The sequence below is a fragment of the Lissotriton helveticus genome, chromosome 9 (genome assembly GCF_964261635.1).
Source record: "Lissotriton helveticus chromosome 9, aLisHel1.1, whole genome shotgun sequence".
Lineage (NCBI taxonomy): Eukaryota > Metazoa > Chordata > Amphibia > Caudata > Salamandridae > Lissotriton > Lissotriton helveticus.
Genome location: NC_136070.1, coordinates 620,204,607 through 620,227,428, shown reverse-complemented (window position 1 = coordinate 620,227,428; position 22,822 = coordinate 620,204,607). Strand labels below are relative to the sequence as shown.

Below are 22,822 nucleotides of genomic sequence, written 5' to 3'. Positions count from 1 at the left end.
ACACCCAGAGACGAACCAACACTGTCAACTAACCATAGACAAACAGACACTGTCAGACACCAAGAGACGAAGCAACACTGTCAACTAACCATAGACAGACACTGTAAATTACTCAGAGATAAACCATCACTATCTAATACACATAGACAAATAGACACTGTCAGACACCCAGAGACGAACCAACACTGTCAACTGACCATAGACAAACAGACACTGTCAGAGGGACCCAGAGAAGAACCAACACTTCAACTAACCATAGACAAACAGACACTGCAATTTACTCAGAGAGAAACTGTCGCTATCAAATACCCATAGACAAACAGACGCTGTCAGACACCCAGAGACGAACCAACACTGTCAACTATCCATAGACAAACAGACACTGTCAGACACCCAGAGACTAACCAACACTGTCAACTATCCATAGACAAACAGACACTGTCAGACACCAAGAGACGAAGCAACACTGTCAACTAACCATAGACAAACAGACACTGTCAGACACCCAGAGACGAACCAACACTGTCAACTAACCATAGACAAACAGACACTGTCAGACACCCAGAGACGACCCAACACTGTCAACTAACCATAGACAAACAGACACTGTCAGACACCAAGAGACGAAGCAACACTGTCAACTAACCATAGACAGACAGACACTGTCAGACACCAAGAAACGAAGCAACACTGTCAACTAACCATAGACAAACAGACACTGTCAGACACCCAGAGATGAACCAACACTGTCAACTAACCATAGACAGACACTGTAAATTACTCAGAGATAAACCATCACTATCTAATACACATAGACAAATAGACACTGTCAGACACCCAGAGACGAACCAACACTGTCAACTGACCATAGACAAACAGACACTGTCAGAGGCACCCAGAGAAGAACCAACACTGTCAACTAACCATAGACAAACAGACACTGCAATTTACTCAGAGAGAAACTGTCGCTATCAAATACCCATAGACAAACAGACGCTGTCAGACACCCAGAGACGAACCAACACTGTCAACTATCCATAGACAAACAGACACTGTCAGACACCCAGAGACTAACCAACACTGTCAACTATCCATAGACAAACAGACACTGTCAGACACCAAGAGACGAAGCAACACTGTCAACTAACCATAGACAAACAGACACTGTCAGACACCCAGAGACGAACCAACACTGTCAACTAACCATAGACAAACAGACACTGTCAGACACCCAGAGACGACCCAACACTGTCAACTAACAATAGACAAACAGACACTGTCAGACACCAAGAGACGAAGCAACACTGTCAACTAACCATAGACAGACAGACACTGTCAGACACCAAGAAACGAAGCAACACTGTCAACTAACCATAGACAAACAGACACTGTCAGACACCCAGAGATGAACCAACACTGTCAACTAACCATAGACAGACACTGTAAATTACTCAGAGATAAACCATCACTATCTAATACACATAGACAAATAGACACTGTCAGACACCCAGAGACGAACCAACACTGTCAACTAACCATAGACAAACAGACACTGTCAGACACCCAGAGATGAACCAACACTGTCAACTAACCACAGACAGACACTGTAAATTACTCAGAGATAAACCATCACTATCTAATACACATAGACAAATAGACACTGTCAGACACAGAGATGAACCATTTTATTTATTTATTTATTTTAACACTTATAAAGCGCGAACGAAGGCCCTTGGGCATCTCGGCGCTGAGTAACTGCAGTGTTCAACCAATGGGGGGGGAGCTGGAGGTTCATTGATTAAAAAGCCAGGTCTTAAGCTGCTTACGGAAAGACAAAAGGGAGGTGCTTGTTTTAATTGAATGTGGTAGGGTATTCCAAAGTTTTGGTGCAGCTACAAGGAATCTTCTATCTCCCCATGAGACCAATTTGGTACGTGGTACCACCAGATCATGAGAGCTAGCTGATCGTAGTGTTCTGGAAGGATGGTAGGGGATGAGATTTTTAGTGAAGAATGCAGGTCCAACATTATGTAAAGCCTTGTATACTAGGCATAGAGACTTGAATTTTATTCTCGTTCTTACTGGTAACCAGTGGAGCTGTTTTATAATGGGTGACACCGATTGGTACTTGGGAATGCGTCCTAAAAGCCTGGCAGCGGCATTTTGGATAGCCTGCATTTTCTGTAACACTCTCTCTTGGGCACATAAGAACAGAGCATTACAATAGTCTAGAGTAGACAAATCCAGGGAGCTCACCAATGTTTTGCCAGCAGTCTCAGGTAAAAAAAGGTTGAATTTTTTTAATAAGCCGTAATTTATGAAAGGCTGAGGAGGAGATCTGATTTGCGTGTGGTAGAAAGGTTAGGCGATCATCAAACATGACTCCCAGGTTCCTCACCTTGCAAATTGGAGCCGGGGGCTGGCCCATGGATGACGGCCACCAGCTGGATGACCACGCCGGGATAGGTTGCCGAAAATGACAACTTCCGATTTGTCGGAATTCAATTTCAAGCAATTTGAAGCCATCCAACTCCCAATTGCCGACATGCCTTGATTGAAGTTACTAGCGATTTTAGGCCCATCATTCTTGACGGCGAGTACCAACTGGGTGTCATCAGCGTAGGATGTAAGGCTCATCCCATGTGCCCGGATGACTTGGGCAAGGTCCGACACATAAATGTTGAATAGTGTCGGACTCAGGGATGAGCCTTGAGGGACACCGCATGGTAGTGACAAGGGGGATGATTTGAAGGATCCAACAGTCAAAACCTGGGACCTCTTTGCAAGAAAGGAGGCGAGCAGTCTCTTGGCATTACATCGAACGCCCAAGCCCTCGACACGGTCGACCAAAGTGACATGGTCGACCGTGTCGAAGGCCGCTGACAGGTCCAACAGAATCAAAACTGCCGTTCCTCCCCCGACCCGGATAGCTCTGATATCATCCGCCGCTTTAACCAGGGCGGTCTCAGTTCCATGGAATTGGCGGAAGCCGAACTGTGATTCGTCCAGAAGTTTGTGTTCCTCGAGAAAGGAGGATAATTGAGCATTCATAATTTTCTCAACTATTTTCGCCAAGAGTGGAAGATTGGCAATTGGGCGATAGCTTTTAGGTTCTTGCCTGTCCAAGTTGGATTTTTTAAGGAGAGGTTTTATAAGGGTCTTTTTTAAAATCTCTGGGTAGATACCTGTGTCAAACATAGAGTTACAGATTGTGGTCATGGCCGGAAGAACCACTTCCATGATTGGGCGCAGGACCTTCAACGGACATGGGTCTAGGGCTGAGCCTGATTTTATAGAAGATGAAATATTATGTATCTGCTCACAGGTTACCTCTTTGAACTGGAGAAAGGTAGGGCCATGATGAGGGATCGGGGTTTCGGGAGGACATTGATGTTATTGGCAAACACCCGATAAATATCATCAACTTTGCTGAAGAAAAAGTTAGACAGGTCATCACAGAGGGCTTGAGAGGGGGGAGGTGTCAAATCTGTAGTTAACCCAGCTAACTGTTTAGTGGTCTCATAAAGTAATTTATTAGAGTTTTTTGCTAGTTCTATTTTTTCACAGTAATATTTTCTCTTGGCTTCGGAAATTAAGATTTTGTATTTGGTCACTGACTCTTTGTACTTGGATTTGGCTTCCTCTTCATAATCCTTTCTCCAGTGCCTCTCTCTATTCCTACACTGTTGCTTTTGAGTGCGTAGTGCCTCTGAGTACCATGGGGCCGAGGGAGCAGGTCTATTACGAGACCATCACTATCAAATTCACATAGACAGACACTGTGAGACACCCAGAGATAAACAGTCAATATCAAATCGTCATAGACAAATAAACACTGTCAGACACCCAGAGATAAACCATTACTAATAACTACCCATAGACAAACAGACACTGTCAGCCATCCAGAGATAAACCGTCAGTACCAAATACCCATAGACAGACACGGTCAGACACCCAGAGATGGTCTGTTACTATCAACTACCCATAAACAAACAAGACACTGGCAGGCACTCAAAGATAAACCGTCCGTACCAAATACCCATAGACAGACACGGTCAGACACCCAGAGATGGTCTGTTACTATCAAGTACCAGTAAACAAACAGCCGTTGTCAAACACCCAGGGATGAACCAACACTATCAAAAGTCCCAAATATTGTGCAGCGGAGGGTTGATGCTTTCGAGGATAGTGGAGGAGAAGGGAAAGGGTGGATGGCGGTGTGTAGAGTGGTTGGTAGACCAGAGGGTTCACATAAGTCTCTGTAACTCCTTCGGTGCAGAGAGGGGGTGCCTGCAAGGGCCCCATTCAGCTCAAAGCCGATGTGTGTTTGTGAGACATTGGTGACTCGAGTCCCTCATCACATATCACATTCAGGAGGGGGGGGGGGGGGCGTCTTTCTGCATAGTGACTTCAGGGGCTGGAATCAGGGCTCTGTGAAGAAGAAACTGTGAAAAGGACCAACAGAGGCCTTTGGCTGCTTGTCTGCAGCGGGAGGTGGGGGGGGGGGCTTTAGGAACGGCAGATCGTCTGGTGTCCTTTGCTTCTTCTGACCAGCTGTGTATAATTACTTAACCCCTGTTTACTTTTGATGACTCCAGGGGAAGGCATCTTGTGACTTGACCCCAGTGACGCTAGTGAAGCTCTTGCTGGTGCACAGCAGGAGAGGATGAAGGGCGAGGCGGCAGTCAGTCCGTGTTTTGCAGCACACACGTGTATGGAAACATATGCTTCACTTACACACTAACAGTGCAAAACATTTCAAAACAAAACAGCAACTTTGAAAGAAGTGGTGTGAGGGAGAGGAGGTGGAAGAGTGGGGTGGAGGAAGGGACGAGCAGAGATTGAAGTTTGGGTTGGGGAGGGCAGAGGATGAAGAGTGAGTGACCCGGGGAACGAGGGAGAGGGCAAGGGGCCCCTCACAGCTCACTCACTGTCTCCTCTTGTGCCTTGAGGCCCAGGAGTGAGGGCAGGGTGTCTCTCACAGCTCACTCGCCTTCTCTGGGGCTCGGCTCGGTAGCTTGTGATGTCCGGAGAGTGAGACCCTCAGAGGCCTGCACAGAGCATCCCTCGACTCTGAGGGTGAGGGTCCGGAGGGTCCGAGTCCAATCTGGTGAGTACAGCTCACAGTTCACACCCGTCCTCAGAACAGGGGTCCTCAGACAATTATCCCTTGACCCCTCACCCCACTTCCTGGAATCGGAAGAGCTCTCCTTGCTGGTGTAGCAGCCCAGGCTCCAGAGAGGCCTGGCCGGTGCTGCAGTTGCGCGCCATTTAATTAATGAAGAACGAATCTCTGAGGCCTGGCCGGGGCAAAGGCTGCGCCTGCGTGCTGTGTACACCATTTAATTTATTAAGAGGCTGGGGGGCCCCGGGGGCCCCTGGGAAGGGGACTTGGGGCCGGGGCCCCCCCCGCAACGCGGGGGCTGCGGGGGCCTGTGTTACGCCCCTGTGCACGAATTAACATTCCCCTACCTTCCCATATCCCGAACTAGTGCGTCCTCCATCCTCGAAGCCTCTCACCCATCACCAAGCACATCGCCCTCTCTCGCTGTCCCTCCACACACTATTTCATGACCTCACCCATCATTTCGTCATCCATTCCTTGAGTTCACCGCACAGACCCTCAATCTTTGCGATCACCTACCCGGTCCACCACGCAGGTACACCATTCCAATGTGCGCTTCACCTTGCCCCACTCTCCATCCCTAATCTAACCCCTGTCTCCATGGGAAATATTTCTGAGCTTACGCATTCCCCACTATCCATCATGGAGCTCACGCTTCGTCCTCACATTCTGCTCTCTCATGCCCCACATCCTAGAGAACACTCGTCGGCTCACACACTCCGTTGCTCAGCCCCCACCCTCCCCTTGTTCTATGTCTTCATAGGAGCCTATTATGAATTTCCCACAGCATTTGGGGCAACCATGAGTTGTCTAATATTTCTGTACCAAAAATGACCAGGTCTTGAAACTCCTGACCTGGTTTTACTGGGTGTGAATGCAAATTCATTGAGACGAGATGTAGCTACCGGCAGAGGCACATCCAAGCCCAAACGCCCACCTCTCATCTCCGTCCCCCACTCTTTGGGTGCCCCATCTTCTCTTCTCTCTCTCACACATCTCTTTCATTCTCTCACGCAGCCTTCCTGCCACTCTCATATTAGCTCACTTCAGCTCTTCAAGCACAAGTTCTTTCTATTGCCTTTTGAACATTTCCATCCCTCAAACCCATGCTCTCTTCTGCTTCTTAGGGTCTCTTCTGCGTACACTCTTTATCCATCTACGGCATATTCTCCCATTTTTCTCTTTCTGCTCCTCCATCTACAGCTCATTCACCACTTCGTGCACAAACTACCTATCCCTCTCTTTCTTTTTATCTATTTTTTGCAGGTCTCAACGCTATCTATTCATCATGCCACACAATTCCACTACACAAATCTACTCCCCACCACACAATCCTACTCCCACACCATTCCCCACCTAACCATTCCAATTCAACCTACAAAATTCCACTCCAAACAAAATTCATCCGGTACACTCTAAACCAAACATGTAGGTAAAAGACATAGTCATTTACAATAGCAATAGCTCTAATTTTCACAAGTGCGAGACCTATTGCATTGCAAATGCTTGTTAATAATTCCCTAAAATTGTAGTGGGCAATGCATTCTCGTAGGTGTAGAGGAAGTTTGTTCCAAAGATGGGGGGCTAGTAAAGAAAAAGTACATCCACCTGAACATGCTTTATTAATGCATGGTATAATAAGAAGAGACTTATTTGTAGATCTCAAAGACTTTGTAGGTCGATAGTAGATACGTTTTTCCTTCAAGTAGCTAGGTTCCTTACCATTAAGTGCTTTGTGCACTAGGCAACAGGTTTTGAAAGTGATACGCTTCCGCACTTGCAGCCAGTGTGGTGCACGTAATAAAGGTACAACAGCAATTTTTCCCTTGACACACTAATTTACAATGCTAACATGCATCAATATATTTACCGAACTAAACAAAGGGTTAATAAAAAGAGAGTACACTTTATTATCACAAATTCACAAAATTGGAGCTCATTGTACATAATACTGCATCATTAAAAATACATTTGCAACAATAATAAAAATAACAATAAAAACAAAACATTCAGCACAGGATACAAAACCTCCACTTGGTATATAATTCATACAATTTCTTAATGCCACAAACACTCAATTATAACCAGCATAAAAAAAGACAACACAACATGTAAGACCTGATTAATTGTCGAATACAGTTGCACATCTATTGTCAAGTTATACGTCCGTTAACACATTGTTTGCATCAGTATTTAACAATACACGTATCAGTTATTTGATTGTGCCTTAAACAGAGCGTCGACACGTTTCGATGGTTTTTCATACAATGGTGTCCATCTTTATCAAGACGATAAGGTTTTCGTTGTCTTAATACATTTCGAGATTGTTGTACATCTTCTCCCTATTAACAAAACAAATTTCACAAATACTAATCAGGAAAAGTGGAAGCAACAGTTTGCTATTCTTTATAAAAGATTTTTTTATATATGAAAAAACACATTTTTCCTCCTTTTAACCTTGGACATACACCCTCCACATTTTCCTAAGGGATAGAAACACTATTCCCCTCTTTTGAGGGGTGCTATTTTGTCTCCCTTTGTGTTCTAATTTCTTGTCTTAAAATGCAACTCATTACTTGTTTTGTTATAAAAACGTTGCGTGCTGACAGGCTCCCTGATCCCACACGGGCCATTATGCCTTTTTGATGGAACCTCATTTTTCATCCTAGTTATCCCAACTACCTCGGGCGCTATTTTTCTCCCATTCTGCTCTAATTACTTATGTTCATTACAGCTCAATCTCTGTTCAATTGTTTGAGCATTGCATTCCAACAGGTTACCCGGTCCCCCATGGGCCCCTGTATCTGAGGCTCGTTCTTAATAGATATTAACGGGAAATTACCTGAGATAATTCTATTTCTATTGGAGGTACTCCCCTCTTTATATATTCTTGATTTGACGGCGGTTCTTGATTTGCGCTGTATTACAACTTGGTATCCTTCTACATTACATCTCTCACCTAGTTCCTTCGGACCACGTTCTCTGTCCTTAGAATCCTTGTTTCTCAATTGGTATTACCGTCTACCGGAGCTTTTCCTAATTGAAAATAGAGGGATATAAAAATTATGCCCCTTCAGAAATCATGTCTATTATCCAGCGACCCTCCCCCAACGGGTTGCAAAGGGCGTTATACCTGCCAGTGTTCGGTTCACTCCTATATATGTTGCTTTAGTTTTGTATGATTAAAAACAGGCCTCCCGCCTGGTTGGCGTTAAAAAAAAAAATTCTCCCGGATTGTCCACGTATTCTACAAAGGGCGAGAGAATACAAAAAGGCAGTTATTGCTCCCCTATTCGGTCCCCAATAGTAAGTGCATTGATTAGAGATCCCTTTCACCCATTATCTCTCCTGGCTCGGGATGAACTTGTAACGAAGGATCAGGCTAATAAACCACGATTTAACAATTGAGAAATAAACGTGGTGAACCGCAGATCATTTCAGGTAATCATCCATGCCAGGGGAGATAATGGGTGAAAGGGATCTCTAATCAATGCACTTACTATTGGGGACCGAATAAGGGAGTAATAACTGCCTTTTTGCTTTCTCTCGCCCTTCATAGAATACGTGGACAATCCGGGAGAATTTTTTTTTTTTAACGTCAACCAGGCGGGAGGCCTGTTTTTAATCATACAAAACTAAAGCAACATATGTAGGAGTGAACCGAACACTGGCAGGTATAACGCCCTTTGCAACCCGATGGGGGAGGGTGGCTGGATAATAGACATGATTTCTGAAGGGGTATCATTTTTATCTCCCCCTATTTTTAATTAGGAAAAGCTCCGGTAGACGGTAATACCAATTGAGAAACAAGGATTCTAAGGACAGAGAACGTGGTCCGAAGGAACTAGGTGAGAGATGTAATGTAGAAGGATACCAAGTTGTAATACAGCGCAAATCAAGAACCGCCGTCAAATCAAGAATATATAAAGAGTAGAGTAGCTCCAATAGAAATAGAATTATCTCAGGTAATTTCCCGTTAATATCTATTAAAAACGAGCCTCAGATACAGGGGGCCATGGGGGACCAGGTAACCCGTTGGAATGAAATGCTCAAACAATTAAACAGAGATTGAGCTGTAATGAACATAAGTAATTAGAGCAGAATGGGAGAAAAAATAGCGCCCGAGGTAGTTGGGATAACTAGGATGAAAAATGAGGTTCCATCAAAAAGGGATAAGGGCCCGTGTGGGATCAGGGAGCCTGTCAGCACGCAACATTTTTATAACAAAACAAGTAATGAGTTGCAATTCAAGACAAGAAATTAGAACACAAAGGGAGACAAAATAGCGCCCCTAAAAAGAGGGGAATAGTATTTCTATCCCTTAGGAAAATGTGGAGGATGTATGTCCAAGGTTAAAAGGAGGAAAAATGTGGGGGTTTTTTATATAACATTTTTTTTTATAAAGAATAGCTGTCAGGCGCCCCACAAGACTCACCTGGGCTCTTGAAGCGATTCTGCAGAGACGACACGAACCACCGCCCCTGGTCCCAACTTATCCCCGCGGGGAGTAACACCCGACAAGGATAAGATGGATCCAGGGATGGGGGCCAAATAAGCAAGAGGAGGGGCCTTTGGTGGAAGGGACGTGGGGTAGGGTCTTGGCACAGCTGAGGGAACAAGAAAAGACCCAATTAGGACGTGGTACTACTCCTGCAGCATAACACCCCACAAAACACATGCAGGAGGGAGCCCCTATCTCCGGTACTTACCAAGACACACTGTTCGTGCAGAACCAAGGAAGAGGTCAGCAACTTAGCGTCCAGGTGCCTTGCTGCCTTGGTGAGGAAATGAAAGAAAGCGCTCCTGCGCAAGAACCACCAAAGTACAAAACAAACAAGAAGAAGGCGCTTCTGCACGTAAGGGTGCAATAACAGGAACTCCAGGGTAAGCGCTATAGCGCGGGCCAGTGCATGTTTGTGCAACGCTCCTGCGCCACATGCAATAGCTCAACAGTGCTCCCACGTTTCATGCGCAAGGTAACTAGCAGTAGCGCTCCTGCGCAACTGCCAAAAGAAAGAGTAACACAAGCAAAGAGTGTCACCGCGCTCCTGCGCTTTCTGATAGAACATAAAGCAGCGCTCCTGCGCCACGGCCAAATGAGGGGCCACACAAGTAAGGAAATGCAGCAGCGCACCTGCGTGGCTGCCAAAGAAGGGGTTAGTCCTGGTCCCAACAAAAAAAAAAACAGCGCTCTCGGCGCTCAGCCAAATGGTGCAATCAGCAGAGCTCCCGCGCGGCTGTGTCGAAGAAGAAACAAAAGCGGCAAGGAAATGTCACGTAACGCGTGAAGGCACAGGGAAGCGTTACTCGTAGTGCAGCGGAACCTCCAGGAGACTCGAGGAGCAGAAGAACAGTCCTCCGACGTCTGCTGGGCTCCGTACGAAACTTCCGAATCAGAAGCACCGATCCAGCGGTGCTTCACGCATTTTAAGCGTAGTCCCCCGGAAGTGCTTGGTGAGGTGGAGGACTAGACCGGGACACCACTTCCGGCCGGAAGTGAGTATTCCCGACGCCTGCATGTGTCCTGTGGCGCCCGGAACGGCGGAAAGCCGCCACATGACAATAGCAAACTGTTGCTTCCCCTTTTCCTGATTAGTATTTGTGAAATTTGTTTTGTTAACCCCTTCCATGCTCATAACGAGCTCAGCTCGTCATGGCATATACCTCTCAGGTGCGCATGACGAGCTGAGCTCGTCATGACCACACCCGTTTTATATTGCTGTCCAGCACAGCAGGGGACACTCTCTAGCAGCGATGAGGTTAATAGGGAAAAGATATACAACAATGTCCAAATGTATTAAGACAACGAAAAACTTATCGTCTTGATAAAGATGGACACAATTGTATGAAAAACCATCGAAACGCGTCGCCGCTCTGGTTAAGGCACAATTAAATAACTGATATGTGTATTGTTAAATACTGATGCAAACAATGTGTTAACGGACGTATCTAGAACTTGACAATAGATGTGCAACTGTATTCGACAATTAATCAGGTCTTACATGTCATGTTGTCTTTTTTTATGCTGGTTATAATTGAGTGTTTGTGGCATTAAGAAATTGTATGAATTATATACCAAGTGGAGGTTTTGTATCCTGTGCTGAAAGTTTTGTTTTTATTGTTATTTTTATGATTGTTGCAAATGTATTTTTAATGATGCAGTATTATGTACAATGAGCTCCAATTTTGTGGATTTGTGATAATAAAGTGTACTCTCTTTTTATTAACCCTTTGTTTAGTTCGGTAAATATATTGATGCATGTTAGCATTGTAAATTAGTGTGTCAAGGGAAAAATTGCTGTTGTAGGTTTGAAGTACCTTATTTCCCTTGTTTTTGTAAAGGGGTCCCTCTCAATTCTCTCACCGCACGTAATAAAGCGACATTATTATTTTGCTAGCCCAGGGAAGGAGTGATATAGGACGATAGTTGGAAACGTATGTAGTAGGAAGGTTGGTTTTTTTTCGGGATCGGAATAACCCGAGCAGCTTTCCACTCTGCTGGAATTGCGACCGTGCTCTAGGAAAGATTCAACAAGGAGCTAATGGGCAGGCCAGTTGCTGAGACAGCATGGCTGCTCTTTTCGCTGGAATAGGATCCTGAGAAGAACCTGATTTAGCAGCTTTCGGAGCAAGTTGAGCGGACTCTACACTGAAAGGAGCAAACTTCTAGAAAGTGCAAGTTTGCATACTACCGACATAAGTGGGCTCCAAGTTAAAACAGTTGCTTGCTGTGACATCATAATACAGCTCCGCTATGTATGGTGTACAATCACCTGCTTGTAATGCATTTGAAGCATATTTGCCATCAGAATGATACAAACGGATGATCACATTTCAAAATCCCTTTGAGTCCTGAGTTTTTGAACACTTGATTATGTCATCCCAACATTTTCCTCCAAGGCTTGCTTTTGTCTCTCAGCATTTTATCTTTTCTTTTTTCGTTTTAGAAATAACAACCTCTTTTGGTAAATTGTAATAACTGTGTGCTTTTCACTTTTGGTACATTCATTGGTTTAATAGCGTCTTTGTAAGCCACAGGTATGCTGTATACTAGTGATTCTTATTCAGCTACTAGCTTACCTGTCGCGCGTTGCTGCGATCTCAGAAGAAAGGAAATTTAAGGAAACTTGTTATGATAACATTCAATTTACATTGTGGCATTTTTATTGAAACTTATTCATTTTATTATGGAAATAATTTTAAAGTGTTGTTTTAATTCTGTTTATTTATTTGAGTGCTTTTGGGTACACGGTATTTTTTGTTTTTCCGTCTGGTGCGTACACGAATAAATCAGAAGGTTTTCCGACGCGTGAGCTAGCCACATACAGTTGTCCACGTGAGAAGCACGGATTCTCCAAATCTAGTCCACACACTTGCAGCGATTGTCCTTGTGCTTTGATGGTCATTGAAAAAGCGAGTCGCACCGTAAACTGTAAACGTTGCGTACATGAATAAATCAGAAGGTTTTCCTATGCGTGATCTGGCCACATACAGTTGTCCATGTGAGAAGCACGCATTCTCCAAATTTAGTTCACACACTTGCAGCGATTGTCCTTGTGCTTTGTTGATGGTCATTGCAAAAGCGAGTCGCACCGTAAACTGTAAACGTTCAGTACTGGAAAGATTATGGGGGCCCTGGGTAGCCGGGAGGGCGATATTTAACAATTTTTTTTTTTTTGCCAGAAACCTTCGCGGGAGTGTACTCAACAACTTCCCAAAGTTTCATGCCGATCTGATGAATGGTGTAGTAATGCATAAAGGACAAACGGACATACTTTGGTTTTTATATATATAGATTATGATTTTTCTGCTGCCCTACTTTTGTCAGATTTTCTGTGGTGTACTTGTCCACCAGTGTTGTTTCTAAGTCGTCCAAGGTTTGTGTAATCTCTTCGCGTTCTGTGAGGGGTGAAAGTGTCCTAATGGACTACATTTCTTGTTCAACCTTCCAACTCCCATATATCCTCAGTGAGTGATGTGACCATCTAAGTGAGTCGCACCGGAAACTGTAAACGTTGCGTACACGAATAAATCCGAAGGTTTTTCAATGCATGATCTGGCCACATACAGTTGTCCATGTGAGAAGCACGGATTCTCCAAATCTAGTTCACACACTTGCAGCGATTGTCCTTGTGCTTTGTTGATGGTCATTGCAAAAGCGAGTTGCACCGTAAACTGTAAACGTTCAGTATTGGAAAGATTATGGGGGCCCTGGGTAGCCCGGAGGGCGAAATTTAACAAATTTTTTTTTTTTGCCAGAAACCTTCGCGAGAGTGTACTCAACAACTTCCCAAAGTTTCATGCCGATCGGATGAATGGTGTAGTAATGCATAAAGGACAAACGGACATACTTTGGTTTTTATATATATATAGATTATGATTTTTCTGCTGCCCTACTTTTGTCAGATTTTCTGTGGTGTACATTTTGGTGTTTTACCTCCACTTAAGTAGGGTAACTTGAGGGTGATATCCGCTCTCTTTTCACTCACGAATTGTAAGAATTTAAGGTGTAACTAAAGTATAGTCTATGTCTGACTTTTATTTTTGCAGATTTATATAGTGCGAACTCAACCCGCTGGTACTGGAGCGCATTACATGAGCACCAGTTACCTTACGCAAGGACATATTCATTATTTGGTAGGCACGGGAAGATTCAGTGATTTGCCCAGAATCACAGGAGCTTATCTGATTCCGAGGCTCGAACCTGGTTCCCCAGCTCCAAAGTCGGTAGCTCTGGCTGTAAGGTCCCAACCTCTCCCTAGAGGCTGCTAAAACGAGCTTTGGAATTGCTGAGAATTTAGAAGATTGCTCCATTTAAATTCATTAGTGAAGTTAGAAATAGTTTTTAGTGACAGTGGATAGATTCAAGACTTCGTTGAGGTCGCCTGGTACCATTAAATGTCACTTGGCATTAATCAGTCTCTCCTTAACAAGCAGTTATATTAGAGCTCAAATGAAAGGAAATAAGTGAATAGGAGTTATCTCACGCAACTGCGCACCAAGAAAAGATGTAAATGTATGCGTAATACATGGTACGCATTATGGTTACAAATTTGTACAAAAATTGGAATGATAGGAAAGTAAGTTTTCATTTCTTAGTCTTATGGCTAATGTGAATAAACGAGCAGAATTAGAAAAAGCAAAATGGAGGTTCCGGTTTAGCCATAAAAACTAATCAATTTCTCATGTGGAGCGAAGCAGCCTTATAATGCAACTTAAGGGGGCATACGCGCAAGGTACAGTGGTGATGCACCTAACACCCACACCCTATCCCTTTCATTATGGTAGTGGTTTACCCCACCACCTGCCTGACGACATCGGGGAGAGCTTCAACAGTCCAATTAGCTACAATCGGAAAATACATACAATTTTAGATCAAAATATGCAGTGGTCCAAATGACAGCAAGGCAAGTAAAAACTAGCTTTGTATTGTTGATTTACAAAATGGATGCCTTAGAACTGATCCTGTTAATCCCATACCACACAGAAAACTACATTAATGCAGCATCGAAGAAATTCATTTTTTCGTGTGGTCACGCTTTTAGGAAGGTGTAAATGGAAACTAAATACACATACGAAGAAATAAAGACTAAAAGATCATTGTTGCTCAGTTCTGCCATTCATCAAGATGGGTTTCCCTCGGTCTTGTGAGCAGTTCTCTTTATGGGGGCCAATGCACAAACAGGAGAGTATATGTATGTATGGATTTCTCAATCTCTACCGGAATGTGCTTTTACACTTCTTTACTATCCCCTAAACAGGTGCTAGAGGACACCTGGGCCTTATTATGGAAGGTGCCCGAGGGGCGCAATGGGCATTTGCGCCTGCTTTGCCCGCCCCCGGGGCACCTTGTTATTATAGAAGGGGGCGCAGATGCCTGTGCAACCCCTTCTATAATACCGAAAGTGCTGGCGCACTTAATGCACCAGTGCTACCTTCAGAGGGTGTTTCCTCATTTGCATAGGGGCGTGCCCTATGCAAAATTAGGTGATTCCTTTGACTCTGCGCCCGCGCCATATTACAGATGTGGGCGCAGAGTCAAAGAAGCCCTCAGGAGGCGCACTGACAATGCGTCATTAAAAAGGTGGCGCACTGTCAGTACGCCTCCTGACAGCAGCCCTTTGCAGGGGGTAAAGGGCTTCCCCCGGACCACCCAGACACCCGCCTGCAAGGGGATCTCTAACCCCCTTTGAATGTGCAGGCAGTTGCCGCCTGCACTGTGAAAACACGGTGCGGCTGCGAGGTGTTCTCACATGAATGCACTGACCCCAGGGCAGCGCAAGGTCACAGCTGCCTTTGGGGCAGCGCATATTTAAAAATAGAATGCATTGTCATTGTTTGCGCCTGGCCCACCTTTTGAAAGGTGCGCCGGTCGCAAATAATGCCAATGCGTAATACGGCCCCTGGAAAGCCACGCCGCACACAGCTTTCCAGGCATACTACTGCACTTGTCATGTGACTTTTTAAAGGCTGCCCATTCCCTCTGTGTAGAATTATATGCAAACTTCAATTCCCACCTGCAGTCCAAACTTCCAAACTAGTGTCTCATTTGTAAATAAGTAAGTGCCAGGGCCCTATCAGGCCGCCACTGGGGCTTGCACCACCCATTGCGCCTACCAATGCTGCCAGTGTCAGTACCAACACAACTACTAACCATCATACTCCTACATATGTGACAGTTTAGACTACTCCGGGTCCTCAAAGCTATAAGAATGGCTTGAGCGGCAGGTATTAGTCATTTATAATATGCACTGAATAAATAAACTACTGTTGTTTTTATGATCTCTAAATTAGACAAATATCGCCACCATCTAGAACACTGTTATAATTGCCACCAGCTAATGTGTGTGATTTACTAATGTGGATTTATCCCTTCTCATAACAGAGTAATGTGTAATAGTAAGGCCATTTAGGCCAATAGTAAGGCCATTTACACCAACGGGATTCCTATTGTTAATTCCTGGCAGCCATAAATTAAGGCAACTTTGTCAACATAATTTCACAACCAAAAATCCCTTTGTGAATTGAGTCCTATCGGTTTCACTTCTTATTGGAGAAAAGTTGCTTAAGATGTCTGGTATGATCCAAGGCTGGTGTTAGGGTGGTGCGATCGGTGCGACTGCACTGGGCAGTGACCTGGAGGGGGGGAGCTGATCTGGAGAGGGGGGAGCTGACCTGGGGGGGTGCTGAACTCAGGGGAGGTCACTGTGTTTAGCAACAATCTATGGTTTAAAAGCATCTGCTGCAGAGTTACTTATGTGTCCGACTATCAGGCAGCAAAAAAATGACTAGATAACTCTTGTCATTAATGTTCCTGTTAAGAGAGAGAGATGACAGTTTTTTTCCAGTGACAGTTGTGATTCGCCATAAAGTAGCACAGAGGGTTAATATGCCTGCTGCAAAGTACAGATCAGTATTTTATGTTGACAGCTGAGTGGATTAGTAAAACCAGCCTTTACCAGTGCTTTCAAACAAATTAACAGTGGCGGCTCACCCATTGGGGCGTGGGGGCGTCGCCTTACTGCTTTCTTGCGGTGCAAGATGGCAGAAACAAACAGTAAAAAAGACCATATATGTTTCTGCCTTCTTGCATTGCGAGAAAGCAGAAGTGCCTCTGTGCCTGGTTGGTGCGGGAGGGTGAGTGGTCCTGCTGGAGGGCAGCAGAGGAGTGGCTTGCCCACTGTTGTGGGTACTGACCAGTCAGTACCCACAACAGTGGGTAAGCCACTCCCCCCCACCCTCGAGCAGTACCGCCCACTCTCCCTTTTTCTCTATGCAGAGAAAATGTCCCGGCTGGGGCGCTCGCTTGCTGCGCCTAAAACCATTGTGATTGGCTTGCGTTGAGTAGGGGAGGAAAGCTGCCTGCTGGCTGCTTCTTGCAGCAGGAACACGCAGACCCACCAGTACAGCGTGACCGGCCTGGAGCGGAGCGGTACCCCGGCACTCAGGTACTTTTTATTTTAATTGTTTTATTCCCCACCCGCGACACCCGATCCCTCCCTCGAGCATGCCGGCCGCCGCTGATGAAACCAAAACTATGGTAGTGTGAGGTTGGAGTTTGTCCTTGCATGTATCCACTATGTTACATGGCCCATGCCAGTCATCCAGTGTTTATGTAATGAGATGAAGATTTTACACAAATGAGAAGCAGAAAGTGATGGGTCGCCATCTATTGACCCCAGTGAAGATCTAAGGAATCTGGTTCTCAGCACCAACAGACGCAGGGTAAGATGGGGGAAATTGGTAAACTCAAAAGAGAGCATAAGTAAAATCTGTGAACTGGCACTCCCTAAGTTAGACGGAATAGACAGACTGATCAACCAACCGAGAGCCACAGATTTTAATGAGAAAATAGCCCAAATCCACACAGATTTAGTGGGAACGTTAGGAGAGGTCTTTTTCCCGGTGGTGGTGCCAAGGAAGAAAAAGACTCGAACCTCAGCTTGGTATAATTCCACCTGTAAAAAAATCAAGACCGAGCTTATCTCTACAATAAAATTAGGCACTAATAAGGACAAGGTAGCTGAGCTTAGGCGCAAATACAGGGAAGCCATGGCACAAGCTAAGTCAGAATGGGTTTGGATTGGAATAGATGGCAGGACCTCTCCCTAGCACAGGAAACGAGGGATTCTAGAAAATTCTGGTCCCTGGTTAATACTGGCTCAGGAGAACCAAAAACAGCAGTGGAGCCAAACATCGCTGCCCCGGTTTGGGAAGCCCATTTTAGCAATTTGTACCAAGATATCCCTGAATTTGCTAATGACGTGGCCTTTGATATTGTACCTGACCCCGCAGCTGGACTAGAATTTACATTGGGCGAGGTAGTTAGCGCCATAGAGAGACTGGCGATGGGGAAGGCCCCGGGTCTCGACAGATTGCCTGGCGATCTGTTTAGATATCATCCAGAGATCTGGGGCCCGTACCTCCTAATCCTTTTTAATTCCATCTTGGGAGGCATGGAGATCCCCTGTACTTGGCTGGGGGCAGAGATAGTACCAATTTTCAAAAAGGGCTCTCCTCTGCTCCCTGCCAATTACAGGCCGATCAGCCTTATAGATGTCCCCCAAAAACTATTCTCTCACCTTCTCCTGGACCACCTTCTAGACTGGATGGAGGATAATGCAATTCTTAGTCCCCTTCAGGCGGGCTTCAGGAAAAACACTTCCACCATGGATCAGATTTTCCGCCTCGTTATCCTCTACTGGAAAACAGTGAGGATCGAGGGGGGGAGTCTGTACATGGTGTTCGTGGACCTGAGGTCCGCCTTCGACTTGGTTCCCCGTAAGAAGCTATGGGAGGTCCTAAAGGAGCTGGGTGTTCCTTCCCAACTACTGCATACTATAATTAGGCTCCACGAAGGCAACTTCGCTCAGGTTAGGTGTGGGAGGGATGGAGCGTTGTCCTCTAGGTGTCCTGTTCTCAGAGGGGTAAGACAGGGTTGCGTTCTTGCACCGACCCTGTTTTGCCTCTTTGTTAACAGTGTCATACTCCATCTTGACAATGTCAATGTCAATGACGCACCCCTGTTGGCAGGCAGGAGGGTACCGGCTATCATGTTTGCCGATGATACCCTCCTGCTTTCCAAATCCCCGATGGGGATCCAATGGATATTAGATGGGTTTGGCGTTTTCTTCAGGGAACATGGTCTGGAGATCAATACAGAAAAAATCAAATTCATGATATTCAACCCCTCCTCTACAACTAGGCCTAACCCAACACTGGGTTCTGCAAGGCTGGAAAGGGTAAAAACGTTCCAGCATCTGGGGGTAACTCTACACGAGAACTTATCATGGGGCCCTCAGATAGCCAGATCCCGGTTCAAGCTGTCCCAGATGTCGGGGGCAATTCTGAAGGTCGCAAATACATCAACCTTTAAACCCATCAGTCCAGCTGTGGAGATGTATAAAACCCAAGCCAAAGCGGCGGCATCCTATGGTAGTGAGCTATGGGGTCATAAAGCGGGGACAGAACTTATCAGAGTAGAAAACAACTTCCTCAGATGCCTTTTGGCCCTTCCCCAAGGCACACCCTTGCTACCCCTAAGACTAGACCTGGGGCTCCCTTCAATAGGGGACGAATTGGAACTAAAACCGCTGAGGTTCTGGCACAGGCTATGGACTATGGCGAACTTGCACACTACAGGGAAGACCTCAAACATGTAATGAATCTCAACCAGCGTGACAGAATCCCGTGGTTGGCCTTCATTAAGAGAGAACAACATCATCTGGGACTCCCCGAGTTATGGGAGGTTCCTGAAAGAGGCTATCAAAGGGTTCCTCGCAAAAGGCTGGTTGAAATATTCAAGGAGAAAAGTCTAGTCTCTCTCGTGTGTGCACCCAATATCGGCACCCTGACTGAACAATTCCTGGATTCCAAAAATTCTTATTGTTTCGAAGGTTTTATGGATATTATATTTCCTATTTTTGCAAGGAAATTGTTCATTCAATGGAGGCTAGGCACCCTGCCCTTGAAAACCTTCACCTGCAAATGGACAATGCGGGATGATAAAATTTGTCCTGGGTGCAATAACTATGATGAGGAAGAAATTCACGTTATTTTTTTTTTGCCCGGCCTACACTAGACCAAGGAAATACTGGCTAGTGCCATTGTGTAGAAACTTGGACATAAGAAACTATTTACATTCATATAGAATACTGAAGACAATAACCCTGCCCCACATAGTCTTTGCAGTTGCTAAGTTTATAATGGCCATGTGGCAGATAAGGGGAAAAATACCAAAAGACTGAAAAGTGATATGAACTGTAATGTAATCGTTCCTCATGTGCAGACTCTCCATGGAAATGAACTACCTATGAAATGTATTATGTCATGTTTTTATTCTATGTGGATTAGTTTTAAAATGTTTTAAGTTTTTTTTAATGAATCTTTTATGGTCTCAAATGGCCGAAAAAAAGAATTTATGGATTGGATTTGTTGTGTGTGCGTGGGAGGAAAAGGTGTTTAGAATGCAGCTGATCTCTTGGTTGGGTACGAATAGACAGTAGGAGGCATGGATGCATGATTTCCTTTTTTTCTGAAAATTTCCCTGGCTTTGCATTCCAAAGTAGCCGTCCCAAAACATAACCAGTTTAAGCCAGAACAACTCACAGCGGAAATTGGAAAAAGACCCAGAATTCCACCTTCTCCATCCACTCTACTGACCCCCCCACCCGCCCACCCCATCTACCACCCCATGTGTGGGCCTGATGTTAAGCCCCAGCACAGGTGACAAACTGACCTGCCCCTTTAATGCGGGCTTTTTAACACACAATCCATAGACAGATGAATGCAGACATGAGCCCACGCGGGCACATTCTTATACTTACATTTCGGCGCTTGTTACCAGTGTTTTATAGTTTCGTAGCCGCGTATCTAAAGACTTATCTAAAGCCGCTGCCATGTGGTGCATAGTTCAGTGCTTGTTATTTATTTAAGCTTTCACATTGCCGTTAGGCAGAACAAAGGTTGGCTTTTCAAACAGTGCACGTTATGAAACAATAATCGATCAGATGAAAGGCGAGATGTGCTTACTAATTTCTCTGAATTTTCTCCTTACAGTTGTCTCTGCAGTGTGTGCACAGACGCCTTGCGTTTCACTTTTTAGAACGCATATTTGGCAAATACTGTCTGTGTTGAAATTGTAGTGGGGCCTGCCTTCGGAGAGACTGCCGTGCTAAGTTACTTCCTGCTGTCACTCTCTTGTTAGAGGCCTGATCTGAGCAGGCACGCTTCACCATCTGATGCCCCAAGAAATGATTGTGGCTGGGAATATCAAACACCAATTATTGGTGAGACAGAATATCGTCAAAACAATATCGAGGAACAGACTTTCAAAATGTAAGTGCACAGAGGGAGGTCAACTCTGCATCTACATGAATCAACAAGGTAGTAGAGTTGGGTATAGAAAATGTACAGAAACTTCCCTTTCGCACTTTTGTCCCTCAATATTGTTGTAACTATATTCTGTCCCGTCCTACACTGTGTGAAACAAGTCTGTCCTCTAGCTCGAAGGCTGTGTTCAGTGCAGAAAGATCAGGCATGTTAAAGACTCCAGTTCTAGTTCTGTTGTATCCAGGTTTAAATCCCAGCCTCCTCCATGCCTCATGTACAAATGTTTTTTGTCTCAAAGAATCTAGCAAAGTTTGTAGCACTCTGTCATATGATGGCTGTACATTTCGATGTAACCTTTTCATCCAGGAAACAACAGATGAACCTCAAATAACATAATAATATTAGCATTTGTTTTCTTTTCAGGCACAAGCATTTTATGGGCTCATGATTAGCACAGGAACAGCACTGGGCACACAGTATACAGTACTGTTTCTCTTGTGGGGCAAATGTGTGACTTTAGTTCATCCATATATATGCTTTGAGCTGCAAAATATAATGCTTCTGGATACTGTAGCAGACTCTGAAGTGTTGGATTAGTCGGGGATGTTTTTCCGAACTATCAGTAAAACCTAAGAAATTTTGGTAAAACAGGTGAAGCTCTTACCGTACATGGTAAATACCATTACCTCGGAGTGAAGCATTTACCACATGTGGTAAATACCTCCTATTCTGTATTTTTATTTGCACGTGAGGCATGATATGCACAATTGGTATTTACATGCTTCAGTGTACTCCTTAAATAGTGAAATAAGAGCAATCTGCACTACTGAATAATATGCAAACATGAAATTTGTGATGTGAAATAAGCAGAAAGAATTGTAATTATGAGCACTGGAAACTACACAAAGAACATGAATCAGCAACCTATATTGTAAAACATACTACTAGAGTAAATTGTGACATTACATAAAAAATAAAGAATATTAGTATTTTTCTAAGAATTTAGAAAGTGCTAAAGTTCCCTTTGCCTTACACACTTTTTAGGGATAAGGAACTCTTTAGGCAAGACATACCCCAACCCTCTGAACCACATCCCCTCCAGAAAATATATTTTAATCTTTTTTATTTAATTTGGAAATATGATGTTGTAAATTTGCCTTTGGGCTTTGTCCCTTGTGAAATGTCGCAATGGTATTGTGCTCCATAGTACATCATGCTAAAAGTTAATAAAGAAATTTGAACCTAAAAAAATACATTTAACAGTCCCCCACCTCTGTACCTTTATTATTGACTGGACCATGTTCTTGCTGTCCAAATGGAGCGCGCTCCCGAGAAAAGGAAGAGAAAGCGGTCCAGGTGGAAGTTTGCTTGGTTGGCGGATGGATTTCCAGACCATGATGAAAATGATCGAGAACAGGGTGAGAACTAAGGAAACAGAAATGCTTCCCCCCGCGTCCATCATTCGGATGAAATGTCCAAAGCCTGGCAGCAGCAATGTGTACTCCTGACTTTCAAGAACCGTGTCTGCTTTCTGAACCTCTGTGCTGCATGATGTTAGTTTTATTGAACAATCGCTCTCCATTTTCAACATGGCCTGTTTATCCGGCCTTTCGACTTAACTAATGTTTAACTTTGAGAAGCAATACATAATCTTGAACATGCAGCACGAGTCGTGATTTCACTCTGTCCTATAACCTTTAATCGTGCATACAGCAAAGCCACGTTCACAGCAATACAAGCATGTCAGGACCTTACATGCATTACCCACCCATTCTCACGTTGGTCGTACTATAACCACAAAAGTACGTAGCCAAAAATACAGGTAATAATGCAAGAATTCAATTTTATTTTGCATAGTGTTGCAAA

At 44.5% G+C, this 22,822-nt stretch overlaps 1 protein-coding gene across 1 annotated transcript in view; it reads right to left on the bottom strand.

Annotated features, from left to right (window-relative positions):
- The window catches only part of LOC144781694 (cytochrome P450 2G1-like), a 424,926-nt gene extending 402,354 nt beyond the window's left edge, over positions 1–22,572 (bottom strand). The window contains exon 1 of the mRNA XM_078660670.1: positions 22,236–22,572. Coding sequence (XP_078516796.1) covers positions 22,236–22,547 — 312 coding nt within the window. The 5' untranslated portion in view covers positions 22,548–22,572. The remainder of the gene's footprint in view (positions 1–22,235) is intronic.
- Between the last annotated feature and the right edge of the window lie 250 nt (positions 22,573–22,822).